The sequence below is a fragment of the Lissotriton helveticus genome, chromosome 5_1 (genome assembly GCF_964261635.1).
Source record: "Lissotriton helveticus chromosome 5_1, aLisHel1.1, whole genome shotgun sequence".
Taxonomy (NCBI): Eukaryota; Metazoa; Chordata; class Amphibia; order Caudata; family Salamandridae; genus Lissotriton; species Lissotriton helveticus.
In genome coordinates, this window is record NC_136065.1 from 1,169,049,141 (window position 1) to 1,169,072,966 (window position 23,826).

General features: G+C 46.9%; 1 protein-coding gene across 1 annotated transcript in view; it reads left to right on the plus strand.

Annotated features, from left to right (window-relative positions):
• NHLRC2 (NHL repeat containing 2) overlaps positions 1 to 23,275 on the plus strand; it is a 927,811-nt gene extending 904,536 nt beyond the window's left edge. The window contains exons 11-12 of the mRNA XM_078643860.1: positions 19,056 to 20,034; positions 20,093 to 23,275. Coding sequence (XP_078499986.1) covers positions 19,056 to 19,312 — 257 coding nt within the window. The 3' untranslated portion in view covers positions 19,313 to 20,034; positions 20,093 to 23,275. The remainder of the gene's footprint in view (positions 1 to 19,055; positions 20,035 to 20,092) is intronic.
• The last annotated feature ends 551 nt before the right edge of the window (positions 23,276 to 23,826 follow it).

Below are 23,826 nucleotides of genomic sequence, written 5' to 3' on the forward strand. Positions count from 1 at the left end.
AACGGCTCTCACCTTAAGTCCGCGACGTCCCGGGCGGCATCCAACAGCGAGGGCAGTGAAGACAAAAGAGACTGCTCAGGGGCGTGTAGGAAACCTAAATACCTTGTCCCCCCAGCCCCCCAATAAATACCGATGACGTCATGGCCCTGGGCAGCGGCCTCCGGCCACTGGACCCCAGAGGGCTGGTGCGCCGGTTCTCCTGTGGCACTAAGGTGCCCGCCCTCTTATGAGGGTCACCTGCGGCTCCGTGTCGGGCGGCCTGCATGATAGCAGAGAGTCTTTTTTCCCCCTGCTGTCCGTGCGTGAACTGCACGCACAATTTTGAGATTAGTATGGCGTAGGGTATGCTCTGCTGCGGCATTATTTATAGTGGCACGCTTACTTTTGAAATAAATGTAAACTTCTGATATACAATGTCGTTGCTCAATAGCATGTTTTAGTGGCCCAACTGAGTAATAGTAGTGGTCGATTATTTGTGTCATTTCAAGATGGCTGCAACAGTGTTTACATTTAGGTTACTGGATAGTCCTCCGATGTCATCCCTGGATGCCACTAAACCCTCCTGTTGAAAAGGTGGCGACCACGTTAGCTATAGTAAAAACCTCAATTTGTCATTAGCACAAGTCGTGTCCCATATTCAGGTCCATTCCACAGTCCAGATATATACTCTGAATCTCAATGCTCAAGCAATGTGATTTAGAGCATGCGTGTTTCAAAGGTTTGACGCCTACTCTACACGTGATGTCACTTTCTCTCTTCTCTTCCCAGTCCCGCATGTAGTAATACAGGGCAGTATCCTCCTGAGTGGCTTGCGATCCAGGGTCAGCCATGGGAAATGTAAACATGGTGATGCTGCGATACCTCTCCAGGGAGCAATTCCGTTTGCTGACTGTGCTGAGTGTGGGCTTCAAGTCTGTTTTAGTTTCCTTAATTTCAGCGCTCCCTGTCCACAGTTGGTGTTTGGTGCATTAGGGGTCAATAATCTGCTATGTTGTTACCTGAAAATCCATTAGAAATGGCCAAAGTGATGGGTTGTGAAAGTTGAAGCAGCGAGACCTACTGTTGAGAGCACCCGGGCTGCTGCTGCCAATCCCATTGCTTTGCAGGCAGACTCTGCACTCGCTGTCCGTTTCTCATCAGGAAAGCAGTGCATTGAAATAAAGAGGGACATTGTATCTGTTTGGGCACCGGGGAAACTGGGGATCGAGAGCTGGGGTCCACTTTGATCTCTCTGTAATGCAATGGAGATTTAAGCTGCCATCCCCATTGGAGACTTGCGGTGGGCGGAACTATGTGGAATTATGCGGAGTTTTTATGTAACTTTGCAGAGTAAAACTCCAGAGTACCACCCATCCCTAATCTGAAGCTGCTTTCCAATTTAAACGGTTGATGAACTATTTCGAATTCTTTTTCCAATGTGCAAGGGAACAATGTCTGCACCAAAGGCTGCAGTGTTCAAGCTGTGTTGTAACTGTCGGAACAGACCCTCACAAGGGATGGCTCTTGTGTTTGAGCTTTGGGCACGACTCCAAATGGTGCAAATAATGTGCCCTCGTGCACCTGAAGGTGAACCAAGAACATGAAGCAAAGTTTTATGGTCTGAACACTAAAAGAAGTCATGGGCCTCGCTTAAGTTCTCACTCTTCAGGCTGTTTCTGTGACAAATCGTTTTTGCGGTGACAGTAATCCAGTAAGATTTAGTCAGAGAAAAAGTAAAAGAGGTCAAAGTGTGACTCAAATACATCCTGCCACTCTCTGTCAAAAGAGAAGTCAGCAGGACAAATCCGTCTCGTTCTCGATCAAATAGCGATTCTGAAACTATGCTCCAAATTTCACAGACGGTCTGTGACCCCTCAGCAGGTTGAGGCCATTAAAAAGACAATACTGTGTATTTTTGGCACTCTTCCGGCTCTCTCGCTGGCCCACCTCTGGGCTCAAACAATCTGGAGGGGCGTCCAACAGGGTTACTACTAGCAGATCCGTTTTAGCACTCCCTGAGCCTCTAGACCCACTTCTACACAAGTTAATGTGCCGGTTTCCATTCTCGCTCCAAGACCTGCGTATTTTCCTTCATCATCTACTCTAGTCTCTAAATTGCTGATGCCAGAGGTGACCCTGAGTCAAATCCGTCACAACCATGGCCAGGCACACCTGGTTTCTGTACGTTCTGATTGATGCAAAACAATGCTTCTGCCATGGAGCCGTCCTCAGAGGCTCATCATTTATTTTGGCCTGGATTCGGACCAGAGATTGGTGCCTCCTGATAATGATGATGGTAGCGATGGGGATGATTTCCCCTCACAGTACGATGATGACAGTATATATATATATATTTATATACTTTCACTTCCTTCCCACTTATATGCGGAAGTCATTGATTCATGCCCTAGTATTGAATCGTTTGGACTACAGCAATGCTTTACTGGTTTCAGCTAGGGATCATGATCTACATAGCTTACAGGTGGTGCAAAACACTGCCGCCCGTTTATTGACGGGGGCCCCCAGGAGATCTCCATCTCTTCCTCTTCTTCTTGCTTTACACTGGCTTCCTATTTGCAACAAAATTCATTTCAAAGTGTGCTGCTTAGTATTTAAGAGTCTGAATCATATGGCTCCCATCTATATGACCAACAAACTAACTTAACATATTCCATTTCGCACACTACGTTCGGAGGGAAAAGGTCTACTGGTTACCCCCGCTTCAGACTATCTAGACTAGGAGGCAAATCTTTTACTTACATGGCTCCTACTTTATGGAACCAACTGCCTCTTGAACTTCGCCTGAACTCCAATTATTTGGCTTTTAGGAAAAAGCTCAAGACTTATCTTTTTTAGCTTACCCTTTGAGTCTGTATTTCTTTAGTCCTCAGCGCGGAGATACCCCATGTGGGGTGATTCATGCGCTTTATAAATGCTATAAATAAATAAATATATATATATATATATATATATATATATATATATATATATATATATATATGTAGATAGATAGATATGAACTTACAGGAGGGCAGTGCACTTGATGCTTCTGCTGATACAGGGTCGATTTCGCCTCTTGGGCCCTCAATGTAGTAATTAGATGTGCAGCTGAGGTCCTAGCCCTACAATTACCTTCTGTTGAGTCCAGACAAATGTCCATACTGAGGTGTTATGCCCTGGGCCAGCCTTCCCTCAGCACTTACTTCCATTTAATGTAGCACTGAGTAACAATTTCATGGGCACTTGGACTACGCCTTGCTCTTGTCCACCAGTGTACATGAAGATGTTCAGACTCCACAGACTGGTGCTTTGTGAATCAAACTTTCTTACACATCATCCTACTCTTGTGAGCAAAGTGAATCCTAATGTATTCCCCATGACTGCTCCAGACAAGGAGTGGAAACGGATTGAGCCAGCTTGGCACTGAGGTCGGTCAATGTGGCCTGCATAATAGTCCGCTGTATAGGAGCCCTCTTGGACAAGGCCAGCGATAGCTTGCCAGTGGTCCTGGAGGAGTTTCAGACCTTTTAGTCTCAAGCCATTACAAACAGCCAGGATGCAGTCAAATGTGTAATTAAGGCCTGCTTGGATAATGTTGATTGCTTGGGGTGAGCGGTGGGCATTAATGTGGTGCTGTGTCACCATTCATGGATGCAATCTACTGCCTTTTCTGAAGACGTGCAGACATCCCTTATGGATATACCGTTTGATGGGTCCTGCCTAATTAGCAAAAAGACTGATTCTGCCCTCAAACATTTTAAGGAAACCCGGAGCCACAGTTTATTCCTTGGACCGTTCCACTCCTGCTCAAAAGTTTCCACATCAATTTCAACCCCTCTGGGAAACTTCAGAGGGTTGTCGTATGGACAATGCCAGTACCCGCAACAGTCACCCCAGCCCTTTCATGGCCAGGGAGAGGGATCAAGCAGACATCATGCAGGTCAGCAGGGACACCATCTGCTTAGCAGGGGCACCGTCTGCTTAGTCTCCTGCCCCAATCTCTTTTAGTTTGCCCTTCATGGTGGACAACCACCCCATGGGATGCAGGACCCACATTTTCTCCCAGACTGGCGGTATATCACATCCGGAAAATGGGCCTCCAAGATTGTCCAGCAGAGGTGTGCCCTTCTATTGTTTTTTTGACCCACCACAGCTTCCTTCCTCATCAGAGTGGTTTTCAGAGGTACACCTATTCATCTTGCTGCAAGAAGTGCCGTCCTCAAAAGTAGGGATGGGTTTTTACTCCTGCTATTTTCTTGTGCTGAAAATGGATGGAGGCCTTCATCCTATTTTAGATCTTCGCCCTCTGAATGGCTACCTACGTAATGGCAAAAAAAAAATGCTCCCACTGGCCCAAGATCTGTCTGCCGTAGATCCAGGCAATTGGATGGTCGTTTTGGATCTACAAGATTCATACTTTCATATGCCCATCTTGCAATCACACAGGCATTGCTTGCAGTTCAAGGTCAGCCAGGAGCCTTTTCAGTTTGCTTTGCTCTACGCCGACTTTAACAGCGCCCTTAGATGTACATGAAAGTTAAGACTATGGTTGTTGTGCATCTTCAGAGATTGGGGATATCAGTTTTCCCCTACCTTGATGACAGGCTGTTGGAGGCAGGCTCGCTACAGTCAGCTGTTGTCTACCTCACGACGACGGCGAATATCCTGAAATATTTGGGGTTCTGGATCAACAGACCGAAGTCACACAAACTCTTCCATAGTGTCTTCCATTTATAGGAGCTGTTCTGGACATGGTGCAGTTCAGGGCAATTCGTCTGTCAAATGTGTCCAGGACATTCTGGCTATGCTCCCAATGTTTTAGCCTTAGTCCTGGATCTTGATGAGAACAGCTCTGAGATTTCTTGGCCTGATGGCCTCAAGTATCCTGCTTATCACCTTGGCCAGGTGGCAAATGCAGGCTCTGCAATGGAATCTGGAGTCTCAGTAGGCCCAGCACCAAGGAAATCTGTTAGATGTCATCAGGATGACAGCAGGTTGCAGAGGAACCTGCAGGGGCTCCACCGCAGCCTGACACCTCTCCCTTCCACTCCCTGAGCTAACTAGGGTGACCAATGCGTCCCAGCTTGGCTGTGGAAATCAGAGGAAACCCGGATACACATAAATCTGTTGGTGCTGCAGGCCTTTCACCTGGTGTTAGAGGCCATCCTTCCATCAATCAAGAGAAGACTGGTGTCATTTCTCACAGACAACAGTACTGCCATGTTGTATTGCAATAAGTGGGGTGAAGTGGGATCCTGGGTCCTGTAGCAAGAGGCACTGTGCCTTTGTAGTTAGGGCTTCTCCCTGATTGTGAACCATCTGGCAGGTCACTAATGATTGTTGTATCCGGAGGTGACACAGGACATCTTTGACAGTGGGGATAGCCGTGGCTAGATCATTTCACCACTGTCTAGAACAGTGTTAAAATGTTGCACATTGGTGTTCCCAAGAACACTCTCTCTAGGAGACACATTCAGGCTAGACTGGAGCATGGGCCTCCTGTACACATTTCTTCCTCTCCTACCTTGAGTTCTGAAAAAGATTGGGAATGATCAGGACCAAGTCATCCTAGTGGCTCCAGATTGGACCAGGAGAGTGTGGTACTGGGAAGTTTTGGGCATAAACATCTGTCCTCCGATCAGACTAATGCTTTCAGAGGCTCTGTTGCAAAAGCAGGGCAGGGCTCTGCACCAGAACATGCGCAATCTTCACCTCCATGCATGTAGATTAAGCAGTGACAGTTGACTATGGTCTGTCTACCACCCCATGTTTTTTATGAATTTATTTTCACTGAAATCACTATCAAAATTGAAAATGAATGTATTTAATGAAATAAGAATGCTTGGTGCAACTATTTAAACTAAACAAATACAATTTTGCATATCAATATAAAACGTGTTGCTATATCGATAGTAGTACATTCTAGGTCGCATCTGTTTGCAACTGTTTTATTTAATTTTCTTTATGAGAGAGCTGGCATTTATTAATTGAATGTTTGCTATATGTATACTTTTTCCAGGGCAGTGATGGTGGAAACTGCAATCTCTTTAGTGTTTGTGGAAACGACATTAGGGAGATGAGATACCATAGAACTAACCCGAAATCTTTAAGATTACAGGCAAACTGGCATGTCATTGATCATAAAGCATTGGCAGTATTTTGGATATTGTTGTATTTTCAAAACAAAGTATTTGGAATATTTTACACAAATTGCAGTAACCACAACCCATCAGTGCACCACTTTACTGTGATAGGGAATAAGTGGTTACCACCTAGTGTTGCACATCTAATTGCCAAACTCCAGGATTATAATTTTTCCGTGGAGTATGCGTCAGGCAAAATAACTGTTGGGCAGGCTGATTGTGGAATGTGGCGGTGCAGAAAGAAAAATGCAGTCCAAGGAAATAGGAGTGTAAGGGAGAAAGTTGAACATCTGTGGAATATTGTTAACAGTTGTGTTTTGAGCGTGGTGGAGGACTGAATGCAGGAAATGCTGATGAAGGATTGTCTAGAGTCCGCAAGTGTGTGATGAATAAATGAGAAAGTTTGTGTGAACATTTGGAGGCTATAGGTTAGTTTATAAGAATTGAGTGCAGGTGAGTTATGGGTAACAACAAACTAAGAACAATTGGTGCCATTATCATCAATTGAGTACAGGTAAGTTATGGGTAACACACTAAGAACAATTGGTGCCATTGTCATCAATGGGGTTGAACTCTTTAGCACACAAGAGGCACCTATTTTTTTGTTTAAATATCCTTTATTGAAGTCACAGGAGGAATAAAAACATGAATGCTACAACATACATAGTAATACATCTCAGAGATGTCTGTCATGTTTGCGGGGCATGTCACACAATGCATTAGTTCTCCGCCTCATACATCATGGCAATGCTTCATCACAAATGTTCCAACCGTGTTAGCGCAACAGAGGATATAACATTCCGAGATAAACAGTGAAGGAAAATGGAAAAAAAGGAACAAAGGACATAAAGGGGGGAAGGGGAAGGGGGTTATGGTCATCAGATTCGAAAGTGTGACGTGTGCGTCGGGTTGAGGGTGTATCGATGCAGGGGGGGGGGGTGCGGGCGTCATTGGATATTAACTATTGGATTGAGCATAGCTTTGGGGAGGACAATGGGTCAGTTGTGGTAGGCGTTCGGTATGAGGGGAGTGCTGGGTGAAGTATCATCATGTCTGTCCGCATGGAGTATTAGCAGGGGGTGTGTCGTTGGCAGCGTCCGGGTGGTTGACATCTGCTGGGTTCCGTGCTAGGTGGCATTCCCTATGAAAGGAGCTGAGCATTACATCCCACAATGTCGCAATTGGGAACTGTCGTAGACCTGCTGTTTCCTCATTATGGAGGGTGGTGCTTTCCGCTCTCGCCCAGTTGTCTAGGGATGCGTGCCAGTGTTCCGTTAGGGGTGGGGTAGCTTGCTTCCAGTGTTTCGTGATCAGTCTTTTTGCCGTGAGGAGGCCAAGGTCCCAGAAACGGGAGGGGACTTTATTTAATTTGGTTCGTTTATATAGGCCCAGTATGCATGCCTCCCACGTGTGTGGTATCACCATGTCTGTGCATTTGTCTAGTAACACTAGCACCGCCCTCCAGTACGTCTGAATCTGTGGGCACTGCCACAGCATGTGTAGCAAGTCCGCCCCTTCCAGTGCACATCTCGGGCAGCTAGCTGTAGCACCCGGGAAGTATTGGTTGATTTTGCTGGGTGAGAGGTACGCTCTATGCAGTATATAGAATTGTATCAGTTTGAAGCGTGCATTGCGGGGAATGTGCCGGGGGCCCAGTAGTATCATATTCCACTCCTTATCTGTCCAGTTCCTCCCCCTGTCTGTTGCCCATTTGTCACGTAGCGGTTGTAACGTGTGTTGCGTGTGTGACAACAGTGCCTGATGTAGCCAGTGCACCACATGCGTACCGTTTCCCATGACATGTAGGCTCTGTATCAGTTGATGTGTTGGCAGTTCCTCAGTGATGCTACCCCACCGCTGTGTGTATGCCAAAAGCAAGGAGGCGTGTTGTAAAAACTGCCCCGGTGGGAGACCCGTGTCAGCAGCCAGTGTCCCAAAAGGTATCAGGGCACCATCGGCATACAGGTCCGCCATGGTGTCTACTCCAGTGCGCGTCCAGTGTTCCAGTGCTGTTTCCGTGGCTATAGAGGTGGACTTGGGGGTGCCTAGGAGCGGGAGTGCTGGGGCATACGGTTTGGTCAGTCTCGTGAGCCGCAGGCTTCTGACATAACATCTCACCGCCACATCTACATGTAGTTGTGTCGTTCTCCTCGGGTGCGTCAGGGGGTGGACTAGGGTATGTATCTGTGCGGAGGACAGCACATCCGTAATCGTGGCTGTGTCTTCCAGGCGGTTTCCCGCGAGCCAGGCAGTTACCCACTGCAGTTGGGCTGCCAGATAGTAAGTTCAAGGTTCGGTACTGCGAGGCCACCCTCATTTTGGCGCATATAGTTTTTGTAGGGCCACTCTGGGTCGTCCAGTGTTCCATATCAGGTCCCTGATCATGGATGCCAGTTCCTTGAAGGTGTGTGCCCGCACGTATACTGGGATGTTGGCGAAGTAATATAGGAGCCTGGGGAGAACGATCATTTTCGTCAACGTCACTCTGCTCGGGACATTGAGCGGTAGGGATTTCCAAAAGGCAATTTGGGACCTTATGGACGTTATGGCGCGTGTCAGGTTGCCGTCCAGTATGTCCTGGGGTGCCCTGTAGATGTATACCCCTAGGTACTTGAACGTGGTGTGGTGCCACGGCAATCGCTCGCCATTAATCATAATTTCAGGGTCTGGGATGTCTGGGTTGAACGAATACGCCCCTGACTTGGCCCAGTTTACCTTGAGGCCCGACACGGTCTCGAAGGATTTGAAGATCTCCGAGAGGTCTGGTGGGATTTGGGTGAGGTCTCTGACGTATAAAAGGAGGTCGTCCGCATATAGCGAGACTGTGTGCATGCCATCCGCTAGTGGGATGCCCCAGTGCGCGCCCTTATTGCGCAATATTTCAGCAAGGGGTTCAATCGCCAGTGAAAAGAGTAATGGGGATAGTGGGCAGCCCTGTCTGGTGCCGCGTCGCACCCTAATGGCGTCAGATAGCAGCTTGCCCGTGCGGACTTGCACCACAGGGTGTCTGTACAGCAATCCTACTAGTTCAATATAGTCTTCCCCAAGCTCGAATTTGCGCAACACAGCCAGCAGGTAGGGCCACTCGACCGAATCGAATGCCTTCTCTAGGTCAAGGACTAGGCAGCCCGACCCAGGCCAATCTTGCATTGCGTATGTTTGCACTCGGAACAGCCTCCGTTTGTTGTGGGAGGTGCATCTAGTGGGCACAAAGCCGTTCTGGTCACTGTGTATCAAGTCTGGCACTAGTCCTGCTAGTCGCCGGGCGAGAGTCGAAGCCAGTATTTTATAATCTGTGTTTAGCAGCGCTAGGGGTCTATACGAGCCGAGGAGTGTACCATCTCTACCTGGCTTGAGAAGGGACACTAGTGTCGCCTCATTCATCGACTGGGGCAAGGTCGAGTCCTCCAGCGCCGCCGCATATACCCTGAGGAGCTCCGGGATCAGGATGTCGGAGCATGCCTTATAATATTCCGCCGGCAACCCATCAGGGCCCGGGGCCTTGCCGTTCGAGAGGGCAAAGATGGCCTCACGGAGCTCCTCCGCCATCAACGGCGACCCCAGGTCGTCCTGTTGGTCATCCGTCAGGGCAGGCAGCGCGACATCTTCTAGATACGTAGTTATGGTGGGTTGTGTGGTCAGAAGACGGGACCTATATAGCGCGCCGTAATGTGTCACAAAGGCCTCATGTATCTGCGCCTGCGTGTACACCGTCGGGCCAGCTACTGATTGAACCGCCGTCACTGGCGTTACGCGGTTTTTGCGTTGTATCAGCCATACTAGCAGCTTGCCAGGTTTGTCTCCAGTGTGATGCGTGCGGGCTGAGTGGGCCTTGTAATTGATGTTTTTCAACCTGTCAATTAGTTTGTCATGTTCTGCCCATGCCTGTATTAAGTCTGTGTCTGTGTCCGTGACTGCTGCCTGCTCCATTCGCAACAAGTCTGATTCTAGGTGTTGGAGATCTGCCTCTAATTGCCGTCGGGAATGGGCCTGGGTGCCCAGACATTGCCCCCTGAGGACCACTTTAAAGGCGTCCCACTCAATCTGTGGTGTCGACGCTGAGCCTGCATTGTCTTCGAAATACTGCGCTGTCTGTGTGCATATGGAACCCCTAAATGTGCCGTCCAGTAATAGGTCAGGTTGTAACCGCCATGTGGGTATCGGGGGCCGAGGTTGTTCCCACATCAGATCCAATAGGTGCGGGTTGTGGTCTGAGTGCGTGCGGCCCATGTAACAGGTATTCATGACATTTGGTAGGATCTCACTGGTCACCATGTACCGATCAAGGCGTACATGCAGGGCGTGCGCACCCGAGTAATATGAGTAGACCCTGGAGTGTGGATTGTGAGTGCGCCACGCATCATGTAGACCCCATTGTGTGGACCACGCCTGCAGAGCTTTCGTAGTGTTCCGTGCCTGTGAGTTGGGTGGTGAAGGGTGAGAGCGGTCCAGTGCCAAATCCAGTGAGCTATTGTAGTCCCCGCCAAGTACCCAGGGGAGTCCGTGCCAAGGGGCCAACGTGTGCGACAATTGGTTAAGGAAGTCTGCCAACCCCGCGTTAGGCGCATATACTGAGGCCAGTACTAGTGGGTTGCCATCCAACCTGCCGTGGACTGCCACGTATCTGCCCCCAGGATCTATGTGTACGTCCTGTGTGGTCCATGGAGTGCCCGGCCTGACCCATACCAGTGTCCCCCGAGCATACGACGAGAAACCTGTAGCATAGATCTGTCCATGCCACCTGCGCCGTAGCGTGGGAATTTCCGTGGCGCTAAGGTGTGTTTCTTGTAGGAGGGCAATTTGTATGTGGTGGCGTTTGAGGTACGAGTAGATTTGGTAACGTCGGGATGGCGTATGTATACCTCTCACATTCCACGTGCATATCTTAATGGCTGACATTACAATATTTCAACAGATCCCCCCACCCATTCCTCCCCCCACCACCCCATGCATCTCGTGCCCGCCATCATGCAAACGGTCCCTGCAATCAAGTAAACGGCTAAGTTGGCACACCACTTCACTGTGACCATAGGAGGGGAAGGAAACATGGCTAACGGAACAGTAAGCCAATGAACATTATGAACCTTCAAAATACCAAAAGGTCGGATGCGAAACGTGCTCCCGTCCATACTCTCTAGGAGAGCAACAAAATTCAAATCTAAGGGGGTGTTTGTGCTATGTGCACGTGATCAGTGGTTCTGCGTCAATATAGTTGTTGAATGGAGGCCTATTGCCTTCCCGGGAGGAATGTATCAGTCTAAGCCGTCCCTGCAGACATTGAACCCATTATGCACATGCACGAAACTCTATACATTACGTGTCCCAACCGAACTGCCACCAGGCGAAGCAAAGCGTCCCTGTATCCGCACTTCGATCGAGCGCAGGTCACCATTGCTGATTCTAGGACTCATGTTCATTGAGGAGTTGTTCGGCGTGTGTGAGCCTCATGTGCAGCATGCAGGGTTGGAGGTGTAGTCCGCTGCCTCGATCAGTCCTCGTGGTAACTGCGTCGCTCCGGGTCCGTTGCGGTGGTCAGTTGCGAATGTTTCTGCAGAGTGCTGTGCTCGTCGTGCAGTTAGCTGATGTAGTCCGCCGTTTGGGGAGTGACATCAGGTCGTTCTTCCGAGGTCGGGGAGTCCGGCACACCATAGATGGCTTCATCGTCGCTTTGGAGTTCTTGCGCGCTGCCGCCCGCCACCTCGCTCTGTGCAGGGGATCTGCTGAGTTCCATCACCAGGCGGAGGGCGTCCTGTTTCTCCTGCCGCTTGGCATCCGCTGGAGGGGGAGTTCCTGTCGTTGCTTGTGATCCCGTCTGAGAACTCCGGCGGGGCCGACGTCGTCGCCTGTAACCTCCGGATTGCCGCCGGGGTGCGGGACCTGCTGTCGTTTTGGGTTCTGTATCTACTCCGCTGTCCAGCCAGGTTTCCACTTCCGTGGGGTCCGTGAAGAAATGAGTCTGTTTTCCAGCTACAACCCTCAGCTTCGCAGGGAACAGCAGTGAGTATTGGAGGCCCATCTGCCTCAGTCGCTTTTTCACCGCCATAAAGTCATGCCTTTGCCGCTGGACCTGTACAGTGTAGTCTGGAAAGAACATTACCGACGCGTTCTCGATCCGGACCTCTTGGAGCTTGCGTGTTTCTCGCAGTATGGAGTCTCTGTCCCGATAGTTCATTACGCGGAGCAGCATGGGTCTCGGGTTGGAGCCTGTCGTCAGAGGTTTGGTGGGGACCCTGTGAGCTCACTCTATTACGAAGTGCGGGGAGAGCGATCCTTCCGGCAGTATGCCCTTCAGCCACTGTTCCATGTGCTCTTCTGGGGTCCTCCCTTCCCATTTCTCCGGAACCCCGACCAAGCGTACGTTGTTTCTACGGGTCCTACCTTCCGCGTCCTCAGCTCTGTCCTCCAAGAACTCCACCCTGTTCAATAAATCCTGTATGTGCTTATGCGACTGATCGGTGCGAGGCTGAAGTGTCTGCAGTGCACCTTCTAGGGCTGTGGTGCGCTCCGCCAGTTTTTTATGGTCCGCCCTCAGGTGCGTGAGGTCGATGACCACGCTGTCAATTTTGGTGGCCAAGGAGGTGCGGGTTAGGTGAATTGACTCCTCGAGCCTCTCCATCGCTGCCAGCATGGTGTCCAGTTTTGCCGCCGTTTGGTCCGGGTCAGCGTTCTTCCCGGTCTTGTCCATCTTGCCCTTTGGGTTCGTGTTGCCGGTTCCGGTTCGTGTTCTGGGCCCGTTAGACATCTGCACCACCTCGTTGTTCCCGGTCCCGCAGCGTGTCCCACCCTCAGAGGACCAGTCTGTGTGTGTGGTTGTCCGGCTGTGGGGCAGGTGACCACTTCACAGCGCCCGCGGCCCCAGGTGGGTGTGTGCCCGTGTCGCGTCCACGTGTCAATGGCCTGCGGCGTCCGGCGTCTATTGGGATGGTTTGTTGGGGTTGGTGCTTAGCGTAGGGTCAGCGTGTGTCTCACTGTAGTGGGTCAAGCACGGTGGCGGGCCATGTGGGCTGCAGCGGCACTCACGTGGCGTAGGCGGTGTTGTGGGCGCTTTGTTTCTTGGGCCGAGGGTGCCCGTGCGGTCTCACCGTCTCTGGCCAACACGTGGGCGTGTTTCAGCAGATGCGCCGTTGGTTAGGCTGGTTCCGCCGTCCAGCTGTGTACCGTGGGCTGCCCGTGGCCGTCCAGCCCCGCCACTGTCAACCTCCTAGTAAATGGGCTGGGCGTTCGGGTGGGGGTAGGCCTCCGTGGCCGGTGGATCAGCTCCGCTCCCCCCGCCTCCTATTCGTGCCTGCTGGATCGGCTCCAGCCGGCCACGTCCAGCTGCACTGCTGGTCTGGTGTTCGGGCAGGCAGCACTCAGCTAGCGGACCCTCCGGTCAGGTCAGGCCAGGTGTCGCCGTCCGTCTCCGCACCTCACCTCAGCGCCGTGTAGTCGCAGTACATGTAGGCCTCGACCTCGGGCCTGCGTCTCCCGCCGGAGCCTCGGTCTTTCCTGGGCGCCTCCCGAGACCGGAAGCGATGCCTGCGGCCACTGCTCCGCGGAATCTTCGGTGTACCTCGGGTGTGTCCATCTTCCCCAAAGTCGGCCGGGTGATCGGTAATGGTGCCTGGCGGCAGCGCCAGTGGTTCTCTGCCGTCTGCAGGCTGTGCTTTACCGGAGAAATGCGCCGGGAAGGGGAGCTCGGCGCGGAGCTCTACCCCAAGGCGGCCATTCCCGTTGCGTGCTTAGCCACGCCCCCACACAAGAGGCACCTATGCTGTTTTTCAAGTGAGAGGATGTAACTTGAAGGGTTTTGTTGGCCTAGGGTGGATTCTAAAGTCTGCCAGAATAATCTTACTCTTTTGGTAGGAGTAGCGAAGTGTTAATCACCACTGAATCTTGTAGTTGCCTAATAAGCTGAAGTTTTCATGAGATATTTCAGGCTTTTGGGAAGTGTTGGGGTTGGTGTATACAGTGGTCTAATTTATTGGCAGGTGAAACTGCAAAGTATAAAAGATTTTGCAGAATGCACGTCACAGAATAAAAAACAGGTAATGATACGAAACAAAGAAAAGAATATTGGGCATGATGCAATACAACAACAAAAATATTGAGCATGATGCAATACAACAAAAAGAATATTGTACAAGCCACGGCCCAGAATACAACACAAACATGGAATTGAATGTAAGGTGGAATACAATAAATAGAACATTAAACAGCATAGAATGCAGCATATAGAACATTATACAGGATACAATGCAGGAAAGAAAACAGATGGGGTACTATATAATGATTAGAATATTGGGCAACATATAATACAAAACATATACCAATGAACAGGAGACAACGAAGCAGATATAAGATTGAGTGGGATACAATATGAGGAAGAAGCTATAATAAATTGACACCTCATGATGGCACAAAACCAAGATATCGAACACTGGGCCTGGTACATAATTCAATGCAGCAAATACAATGTTATATTATACAAACTACAGGCGAGGATATAATGTAACTTTGTACTTTGGGCAGGGTGCAATGCACCTAATAGAACATGAGTCAGAATACAATGCAACAAATAGAGTCTTGAAAAGAATCCAATACAGCATGTAAAGAGCATTGGGCCTCATGCACAAACAGGACATTTTCGCTGTAAAATAGCAAATAATACCGATTTGCTTTTTATAAATTGCAAAATGTTATGTACTATGAGACCTGTGTCTGAAGAAGCAATTTGTTAGCATGTGCTATTTAAGAATACCAAGACTCATGTATGAAGAATGCATATGGTAAAAGACTTTTACTGAGTGCATTTGTATTTTGTGAACTGACTTCATGCACTAATAGGTCTGTTAACAATATACACAATCTACTGCATTAATATGCATGATGTATGTCTCAAATAGCAACTACTATGATTGGCTACAATCACAGGGATGATGGCCTGCTGTTGTTAGCAGACCGCCATGTCTCTGATTGCTTTTCAATAAAGCAACCTTTTCTTCTTTTTAGTGCAGCCCATTTTCCTGAAAGGCAAATGGGATGCATTTAAAAAATATAAATGTAATGTTTTGCAGTAATTTTTAGGTCGACCCTGGGCACCGCATGTGCTGCTCTGCGAGGCATGCTGTATTCAGGTATGGACTTTAAGCTCCGCCCACTCTACACCCATCTTTTCAATTAGCTCATGTTACTGTCTTTTCTAAATGGTTGCTTCTAAGTCATTTATAGGCTTCTTAGTCCCTCCTTAATAACGCCTTGTCTGCATTTGTAACCTCCCAACTTGTGTATTTACACAGTATGTTTATTTAGTCTGTGAACACTATTTTCTTTAATTATTTTGTCGTACTACAGACACGTCATGCTTTTCTGTGCGAGGCACCTTCAGGTTTGAGAACGGCAGCCGCTCATTTATTTTGTTTTGTGCGACTGCTGAAATAAACACATCTCATTGATGGCGCCTGCTGCTCGCAGCCCCTCCTCTCCGTCCCGCTGGTGTTGTTCCTGCTTACATTTCAAGTGCTTTACTTAGTTGTTTTTTAGGTCTCGCGACCTATCAATGCGCATGCGCATTGAGCGGAGCGAGATATTAAGGGGCTTAAACAGAGCTTACCGAGATCGGGCGATTCCATGCAGTGCCCGTGAAAGCTCGCTCAAGGCGCATGTGCATTGCCATAAAAAGCGTGTGCACAGACACCAGCCCCCCTCCCACAGTCATCCCCCAGCGTGCGCTGTGCCAACAAGCCTTTGAAGTGAAGCTTAGCTTCACTTCAAAGTTATCCGCTACCCCCGCCCCCTGCTTCACACGTTTCTCGCTTTTCTCAATCTCCTCCCTCCCTCGCCTCCCTCGCCCTTCAGCGTGCCTTCAGCCTCCATCCTCCCCCTTTTGTGCGTTCCCCCCTATGCTGCGCTCTCTGCCTCTGGTCTTCATCCATGTCCTTGTGTGCTAATCCCTCTTTTGTGTTCCTTTTTCACCCGTTTGTTTCTCCCCCATTTACGTGTTGCTATCTCTCCCATTTGTTAGTTCCTACCACATTCCTCTCTCTCTCTATGTTTGCTCCCTTCTGTATTCCCTACACCAATACCATGGGAAAACAACCATACCCAGGAATTCACAATTAATTCAAAGGGAGACACTGGAATTCAACCCAAATCTGATGCTGAAATCTTGAACGTTAGCAGCTTCTCACATTCCTCTCATTGCTTCCCCATCACAGAAGCTACAGGACGATAAAGAAAGTATATGGCATGTGCATGGTAGAGTGTGTTAGCGTTTTTTCTTTGTGGAAGATCCAAGACCATAAAGCCCTATCAGGTGGATTCAATTTCACAACTGACTCTGGTCAACCAATTAATACAGTCATTAAATGTGAAGCACATTAGGTTCCACAAGAAAGGCAGAGAATATTTAAGTTTCAAACTATGAAGATTTATTAAAGGTTAATCGCTTAAAGTAAACAAAAATCAAGGTGGTATTGATTAATCAAAATATGAATGCATCAAATAATTAATAAATGTGCACACTTCTAGAGCGCATGGCTACTCAGAGAGTGTCTTGGTGCTGCAGGCAGAAGCAAATCAAGGGACAAGATCGTAACAAACTAAACAAGTGGGTTTTTACGAAAACACTCCTCATTCAGCATGTTTCTAAGATAACAAGCATTGGCATAGCCAATAGGTCTCGCCTTTGGGACCTTATAAGTGTTTATCCATGCAACAGTTGATGTTGTTGCACCAAGGATATTGTGCTGCACAACTAAATACTTATAAGGTCCCAAAGGCGAGACCTATTGGCTATGCCAATGCTTGTTTTAAAGAGCAGCCCGCGCGGACCCCGAGGTCTCTGGACATGCTGCAATGCTGGGCTCATTATCTCCTCACCGCGTCCTTGCATAAAAGTGGCAGCCATCCGCTTTTGTTTCGTTCTGTATACCAGTGTGGCAGCTCCCTCACCCCCACCCAACCTTACTGCTTGGTATTTGAAGGCATTGTGAAAGGTAGGAGAAAAGAAAACTATAATAATGCACTGCTATAATTAAGACCTTCACTACTAAATTCTTAATTGTAGCAGTGCATAACTATATTTTTATTTTCTCCTAAGTTTCACAGGTAATAGATCTCGCATTTGAAAGAGTTTTAGCTATTTGCATTGTATATGACAATGCCTTTAATTTATCTGTTTCAAAAATCAACACATAAAAAAGGCACTGTCATTTACAAAGCCATTAGATGAAACCCTTGCAACTGCAAGACTTTTTAATTAGTAAGCAGTGGTACCATGGACCACTGCCTAGTCTTAAAAAAATTAGTGTAAACATTCACAAAGGGGAAGGGGTACCCCTTCCCGTTTGCGGATGGGTTACCACTTCCTTTGAGTTGATGGAGATGGGAACTGGGGATGGTATATATATCAGACACCATTAAACTCCAACCAATCCTCTTATGGCACCGTGTCTGGTCGTCCGCACAGAGTGAATTATCCCGAAGCCTTCTGCGCGATTGCCTTTCGCTTGAAAATGTGCATAAGATTAGTTGGCTTGCTTATGTTAAAAAATTATTTTACGACCTAGGCCTGGAAAAATACTATTATTCCCCGTTAACCATATCGGAGAGATCAAGAAAAGAATTTAAAAAGCTATGTATGTCACATTTAGAGCAGCTACGACTAACTAGCGAGGTCGGAAAATGTTCAGTACAGCATATTTTATCTATCCAGACCACCTTTACAATGCAGCCCTATCTAACTTATAAGCTGAACTCCTATGAGAAATTCCTACTGACCCGTTTTAGGTTTAATATCTTCCATTGTTTGGTGACTTTTCCAGATTCAAATGATTGGTCTAAGAACCTCTCTGTCTGTCCCTGTGACGATGTATCTTTTCAATCTCTGATTCATATAGTTTTATATTGTAAATTTTACAAAGAGCCTAGGAAACATTGGATTATACCAATTTTAAAAATGTTGGGACTCCGTAGCTGTCGCCCTGCTTTTCTGGTCCTCCAATTTCTGGAAGCAGAAACTTATGCAAAAAATATTGCCTGTTTCCTAAAGTTTTGTGTTAACCATCGATCAAACCTTGGTTAAACCTATGCCTAGTCAAATTCTCTTAACAACCCAGCACTATTTTACAACTTATCTGTCTATATCTTTTTATTGTATTTTAATGTCGCCAATTTTAAATATTTTGGAACATTGTAATGTGATGATTTAAATATATTGATTGTATGTGTTTTTAGGTGTACTTTTATGGTTTCCTTTGAAATTTTGGAAACCGAATAAAGGAATTCGAATTTGAATTTGAGTTGATGATAAAATATGGATGCATTGCGACCTGATTTCAGTCCTCAAACATTAATACATACCATAGTGAACTGGTATTTGAAAGCGATGTCCTTAACACGTCCCTTTAAAACAGCTATTCTTAATGGTTTCCTAAACCCATTTAATCATTTGGTAATCGTTAAATGGATTTCAAACTTTTCAAACAGGGGTTTTAGCATTATCAAACCCTCTGATTTCGTGAATCAGAGGGTCTGAGAATGCTAAAACCCCTTATACATGAGGCCCCAGGTATACTATTTGATACTAACGGAATATTACAGAATAGAGCACTGGACAGCGTACAGTACAATTAGTGATGTACTGGACAGATACAGTGCAAAAAATGAATATTTATGGAATACACTGCAAAGAATAGAAAACTGGACATGAGACAAGACGCAACAGACATTGGCAAAGCCGCTATTCTCATGTGTTGTGCATGATGGTTACTAGTTTGGAGAAGCCTGTGCTGTATTTGTCGGGTGGATACAGAAGGGGTTTGAGCTTCTGATATAAATGTTCTTGAACTTGGTAGAAAAATTAGCATTTTTACCAGTGCTTTAACATGATGAAAACGTACCGCAGACTTCTATGGTCAACTGCGCTTACTTGCATGTCTTTCTGTTTTGCAGGTGACGAGTGGCTGCTTGGGGGACAGAATACCACTGGTGAAATTACAAGTCTCTCTGTGCCTCTGGTGCTATCCCTGGCCATCCCTCATACCTGTCCTCCTTCGGCTGTGAAGCTCTCCATTGGTGCCTGCCTCTACTACTGCATCCATGACAGCAACATTTGCCTGATGAAGGCCGTCTCCTTCTTGCAACCACTCCAAGTGTCCGACACGGCGACAACAGATACTCTCCAGCTCTGTCTGTCTCACACCTTCTAATCATCTGCCAGAAACACTGCAATGGCGATCAGATACCCTCTGCTGTGGCACTGTGTTGCCAACTAACTATGTTGAGTTTGAGCAGAGCACAGATAAAAACATTCAGCAATACAATTCTAATACCCTAGAACTTTGTGTAAATGAGCACCAGGTATGGAAAGAGTAATCCTGTCAAGAAGCACCATGTACACCCCTAATGTCCAAGTAATCATTTGGATAGCTTGGAAGCTCTTCACCAAAAATGTGCCAGTATTCCAAAAATTTTAAGGTTGATGTTTAATCTAAAACGGGTGATATGATAGCATATCTTCTCCCAGGACATTCACAGGACATTCACAGACTGCATAGTACTGCTAACCCCTGTGTTATCCGGCGAACATGCTTCCTAGACCGGGGAACACCAAGAAGCAACCAGAGGGGTTCAAGGCACAGTACATCTCTGCTGACTAACTTACCTCTCAGTTCCCTTCTGCAATGTCTTAGTCATCCTTGGATACCTGCTCGTAGTCAGAACTCTGATGCCTCTTAGTTAGGTTTGCTCTATACAAGTATGGTTGCATACACACGCACCTACAAATGCTGCGAGGGCCTCGCGAATGGCTGACATCATATTGGTTGTCTCATGGCTTTTTTCGGTCGCCGTCAAATGAAGACATGCCCAATAGCCAGCATTTCTCATGAACCACCTGAGTAACCTAGGTGCCTGAATACCCTGAAATGCAGCCCCCCCCCCACCACCTGAGGGGGCTGCTCGCTCCAGTTCCTTCATAGATTTGTGAGGTGACCGGTCGAAGTCAAATTGTATGGGTACCTGTCAATTTAAGTGGGGTGACACCATTTGAATAATGCCACTGCCATGAATTTGAGGGAAAATGAGGTTGATGCAGGAAGTCCTCGCAATGAAGGAATTAGACAAAAACTTAGAACGGGATACAGATGCAATGCTTCTGTGCGATTGGTATGCAGAGATGTGCCACAGTTAAAGCTTCCCCGCCTCTGAAAGACTGTCTAGTATGACCGCATAATCAGGGGCGAGGAGGTCGTGACTAAGGTGGGCACAAAGATACCAGTCATGCAGATAAGCAGGAACCACGCCTTTAGCACCCATTGTTTACTTAAGGGATTCAGAACAAATTCTCAAAACTGTGTGGATCAACCACAGATGTATGTGGCCCTGGTTAGGGTCTATTGGTGTGACGTAGGTGGTCCGTTTGACAGTAATGAAGCTGGAGTGAGAGCTAATCCTAAACAACCAATGCTTGGCATGAGCAGACAGGGCAGGCTGCCATCCACCAGAATATGTATGACAACAGGCACATTCCCTGTGGTCATCCTGAACCCCTGGCACCCTTCAGCAGTTTATCCAAGAATTTCACCCCAGATTGCACATTCCCACGGAGGAATGCCCACCTTTTGTCTTCTTTCATCTGAAGCAACAGCTCAGAATAATGTCATGTTCTAAAGTCTGCGTCACTTCAAACAGGGGATGAAAACAACGGATTTGTGTGAGGGAAGCCTCTCACGGTCCAGGCCAGTGTACTGATGCACTTGGCTCCCCTTCCCTCTGCCAATCTCAGTCTGTAAACAGGCTTCTTCCTTAAAGCACAGTCTATCACTAGATTGGAGGTGACCACATTTCTTCAAGAAGTTTCTGGAATCCAGAGTACAAATTAGAAAGTGCCAGGAACTAGAATCCAGAGAGCCAAGTAAAAGCTCTGCATTTTTACTGCTTTCACAGCCAGGTTTTCTGTTCTGGTGAACAAGTGGGTGGGTGAATGTGACTGCAGTGAAAATAATAATATTGTATATTATGCTTACGGATTTTCAGTTTAGACATGAGTTTCAAGTTTTTTATTTGTATTCAGCCTGTATTTCGCATTTGCGTACAAAAGTTAAAAATACACTGAACCATGTCCATACACCCTTATGCTTATGGAGATCAAACTTGTAAAATGCACAATGGAGTTGTACTGCTCCTCTCTCAAAGCTGTGCCCTGTACCAAAGAAAGGAAAACATGTATGTATTTTAGAAACATAGAGAACATTTATTCATTTGGTTTTAGAAATATTTAAGTTCACATTTCATCATCACCAAGCATATATGTATTAAAATGCCATTGTTTTGTGTTCGGTGTGCCCGCTTATAGCCATGTGCCTTGGTAGCACTGCAGCTATTGCACTATTGATAACTATGTCTTTATCAGTATACCTGCCCAGCGACTCTCAGCTGCCTTGAATCTATTATGTTTAAGAGCACAAGCAAATTGCAGAGTGGGAAAATGTGCCCTAGAAGGGGTGTAATTGTATATATTTTAACGTATCTGTGCCTGCTGCCATGCGATATCAGCCCTAAAACCTACTGTTTTAATCCACCGTTAGGAAATAAATATATTGTTGCTTTAAAGTGCCTTCGTGAAGATATGCAGAAAAGTGCATTTTAGGCTAAGAGGCAATTGTACATGGTCTTGTTCAACACGTGTGTGCCTCTGAGTTGTGGACTACTATATTCAACTTCCTCAGACACTGTATAATATAACGAAAAGTAATTTGTGCTTGCCATAGTCAAGAGAAGAAAATAAATAAAAGCCTTCCATCTTCTGGAACTCGTCTCCTTGCCAAAGGTGAAGCTGGCCAGGTGGGGACAGTGTTATGGTAGTGGTGGCTAGCAACGGCTATAGCGTTGGTGGTCCCCAGTGTGACAGTCTTTGTTGGTACCGCCCCTCCTCCAGGCCCTGGTGTCATCATTCTCCTCTGATTCCCTCACTACCACCCTCCATTGGTTCCCCTTATCTCTCCTTAACCCCTCTCTCATATTTATGTAATGTCTTTTTATAGCCTTCCTCATACCAATGTGGGGTGTCAGAACACTTTACATCACACACGTTTTATACAGAAACAATGAATGAATGCGTAAATCGATGTGCATCATTGTAAGAAACAAAGCAGCAGATTTATTACGTTTTCACGCAACACAACACGGTATCCAAAGATGCTGTGTTGTGTGAAAAGGAAGGAGCTCAACAGCGCCATCTCTACTAAGATGTGGCACAGTTGCTCTTTGTACTAGACTGGTTTACCGTAAGCTGCCTTACACCAGTGCACAAGCTTGCATCTTAGAGCAAACATTTGTACGTGGAGTGAAGCATAGATTTTGTACTAGAAGGGGTATTGGAAGGGCAGCCTTCCAGTATAAAAATCTGGGCTTTGACAAATAAAACTCTTTCTACCAATCATAGTAGATAGGGATTAGCATCAACATGTACTCATAGTACATCCCCTTGACGCAAAGTAGAGCATAGTGCTACTTCACGTTACTTTAGGGCTACTTTCCAACATAATTCAGGATTTGCACAGAAAGTAAATCTGAAAACAACACTTTGTGCCAGATTTGTGTCACTCCAAATGGCGCCCCCTCAAACTTGGCACCCGGTGCAATCGTACTGCTTGCACCTCCCTAAAGCCGGCACTGGGGCGACCCTTTCCAGGGTTGTTTACCTCTGACATCACACTTTAGTTTAGGTGTACACTAGATGGGTGTTACGAGCTGCCCTTGAGGCAGACATGACTGATTAGCAGTCTTTTTCACTGAGTGGCCAATGCTCTATCCTCTTTACAGGACTTTGAACAAAGAAGAAGCGGACACTGGAGTGCCTGGGCCAGGCAATGTTTTTCCTAGGGTGTTTCCATTTAATACCAGTTAAAATAGTAAAAATTAAACATTGTTGCTTCCACTCGCTATTTGAAGTTTTTATGCAAGTCGACTTTTATCTGTGAATATAAATTCTGTCAAGTAGATTTGCTCCTCTCAAAAGTTTGGACTTTATTTGGATAAACACAACTGCACTAATTATGTATGGCACAATATGGTAATTTAAACGCAAAATGAAAGTTACAGCTATTCATGTTTATGCGGATTTAAATAAAATGGTGTCTTGTATGGCAATAAATGATAATACCAGCTCACCTGTGTCTACATGTTTTGTGTCGTATTAAAAACAAGTGCTAAGGCAACTAGGCGACTCTTGTTTAATTGAATACCCAGGGTCGATTCACAAAGGTAAGTTACACTATTAAGTAAGTTTGTTACTTTCGGTATTCACAAACTACACAAACTTACCACAAGAGTGTAAGTCTCCTCCCCCAGAGAAATGCAATTGGCTTACTCCTGGGTGGATGGGTGACATCCCCTCCCCAAATCCCTCTTACTCCTCCATAATCGCTTGCCCTTTAGTAGTCAGTCTGCCCTTTTTCCATCACATTCTCCTGTATCCTTACCATATTTTCTACCAAAATCTATCCATACCATTTGTGGAGACTCCACAGTTGAGGCGGAAACTCCGCACTTGTAAATTCAGGAAAAACTTACACTTTGTAGTACATTGCGTAATACTTTAAACGTACTACAAAGTGCAGTTTATGAATCACATCCTCAGTTTTCAGGCACATCACTACTTTCCTCGGGCACCTAGTATTGGCTACGTTCAGCCTCTCAAAACAGTCCTATAACAGTGGGT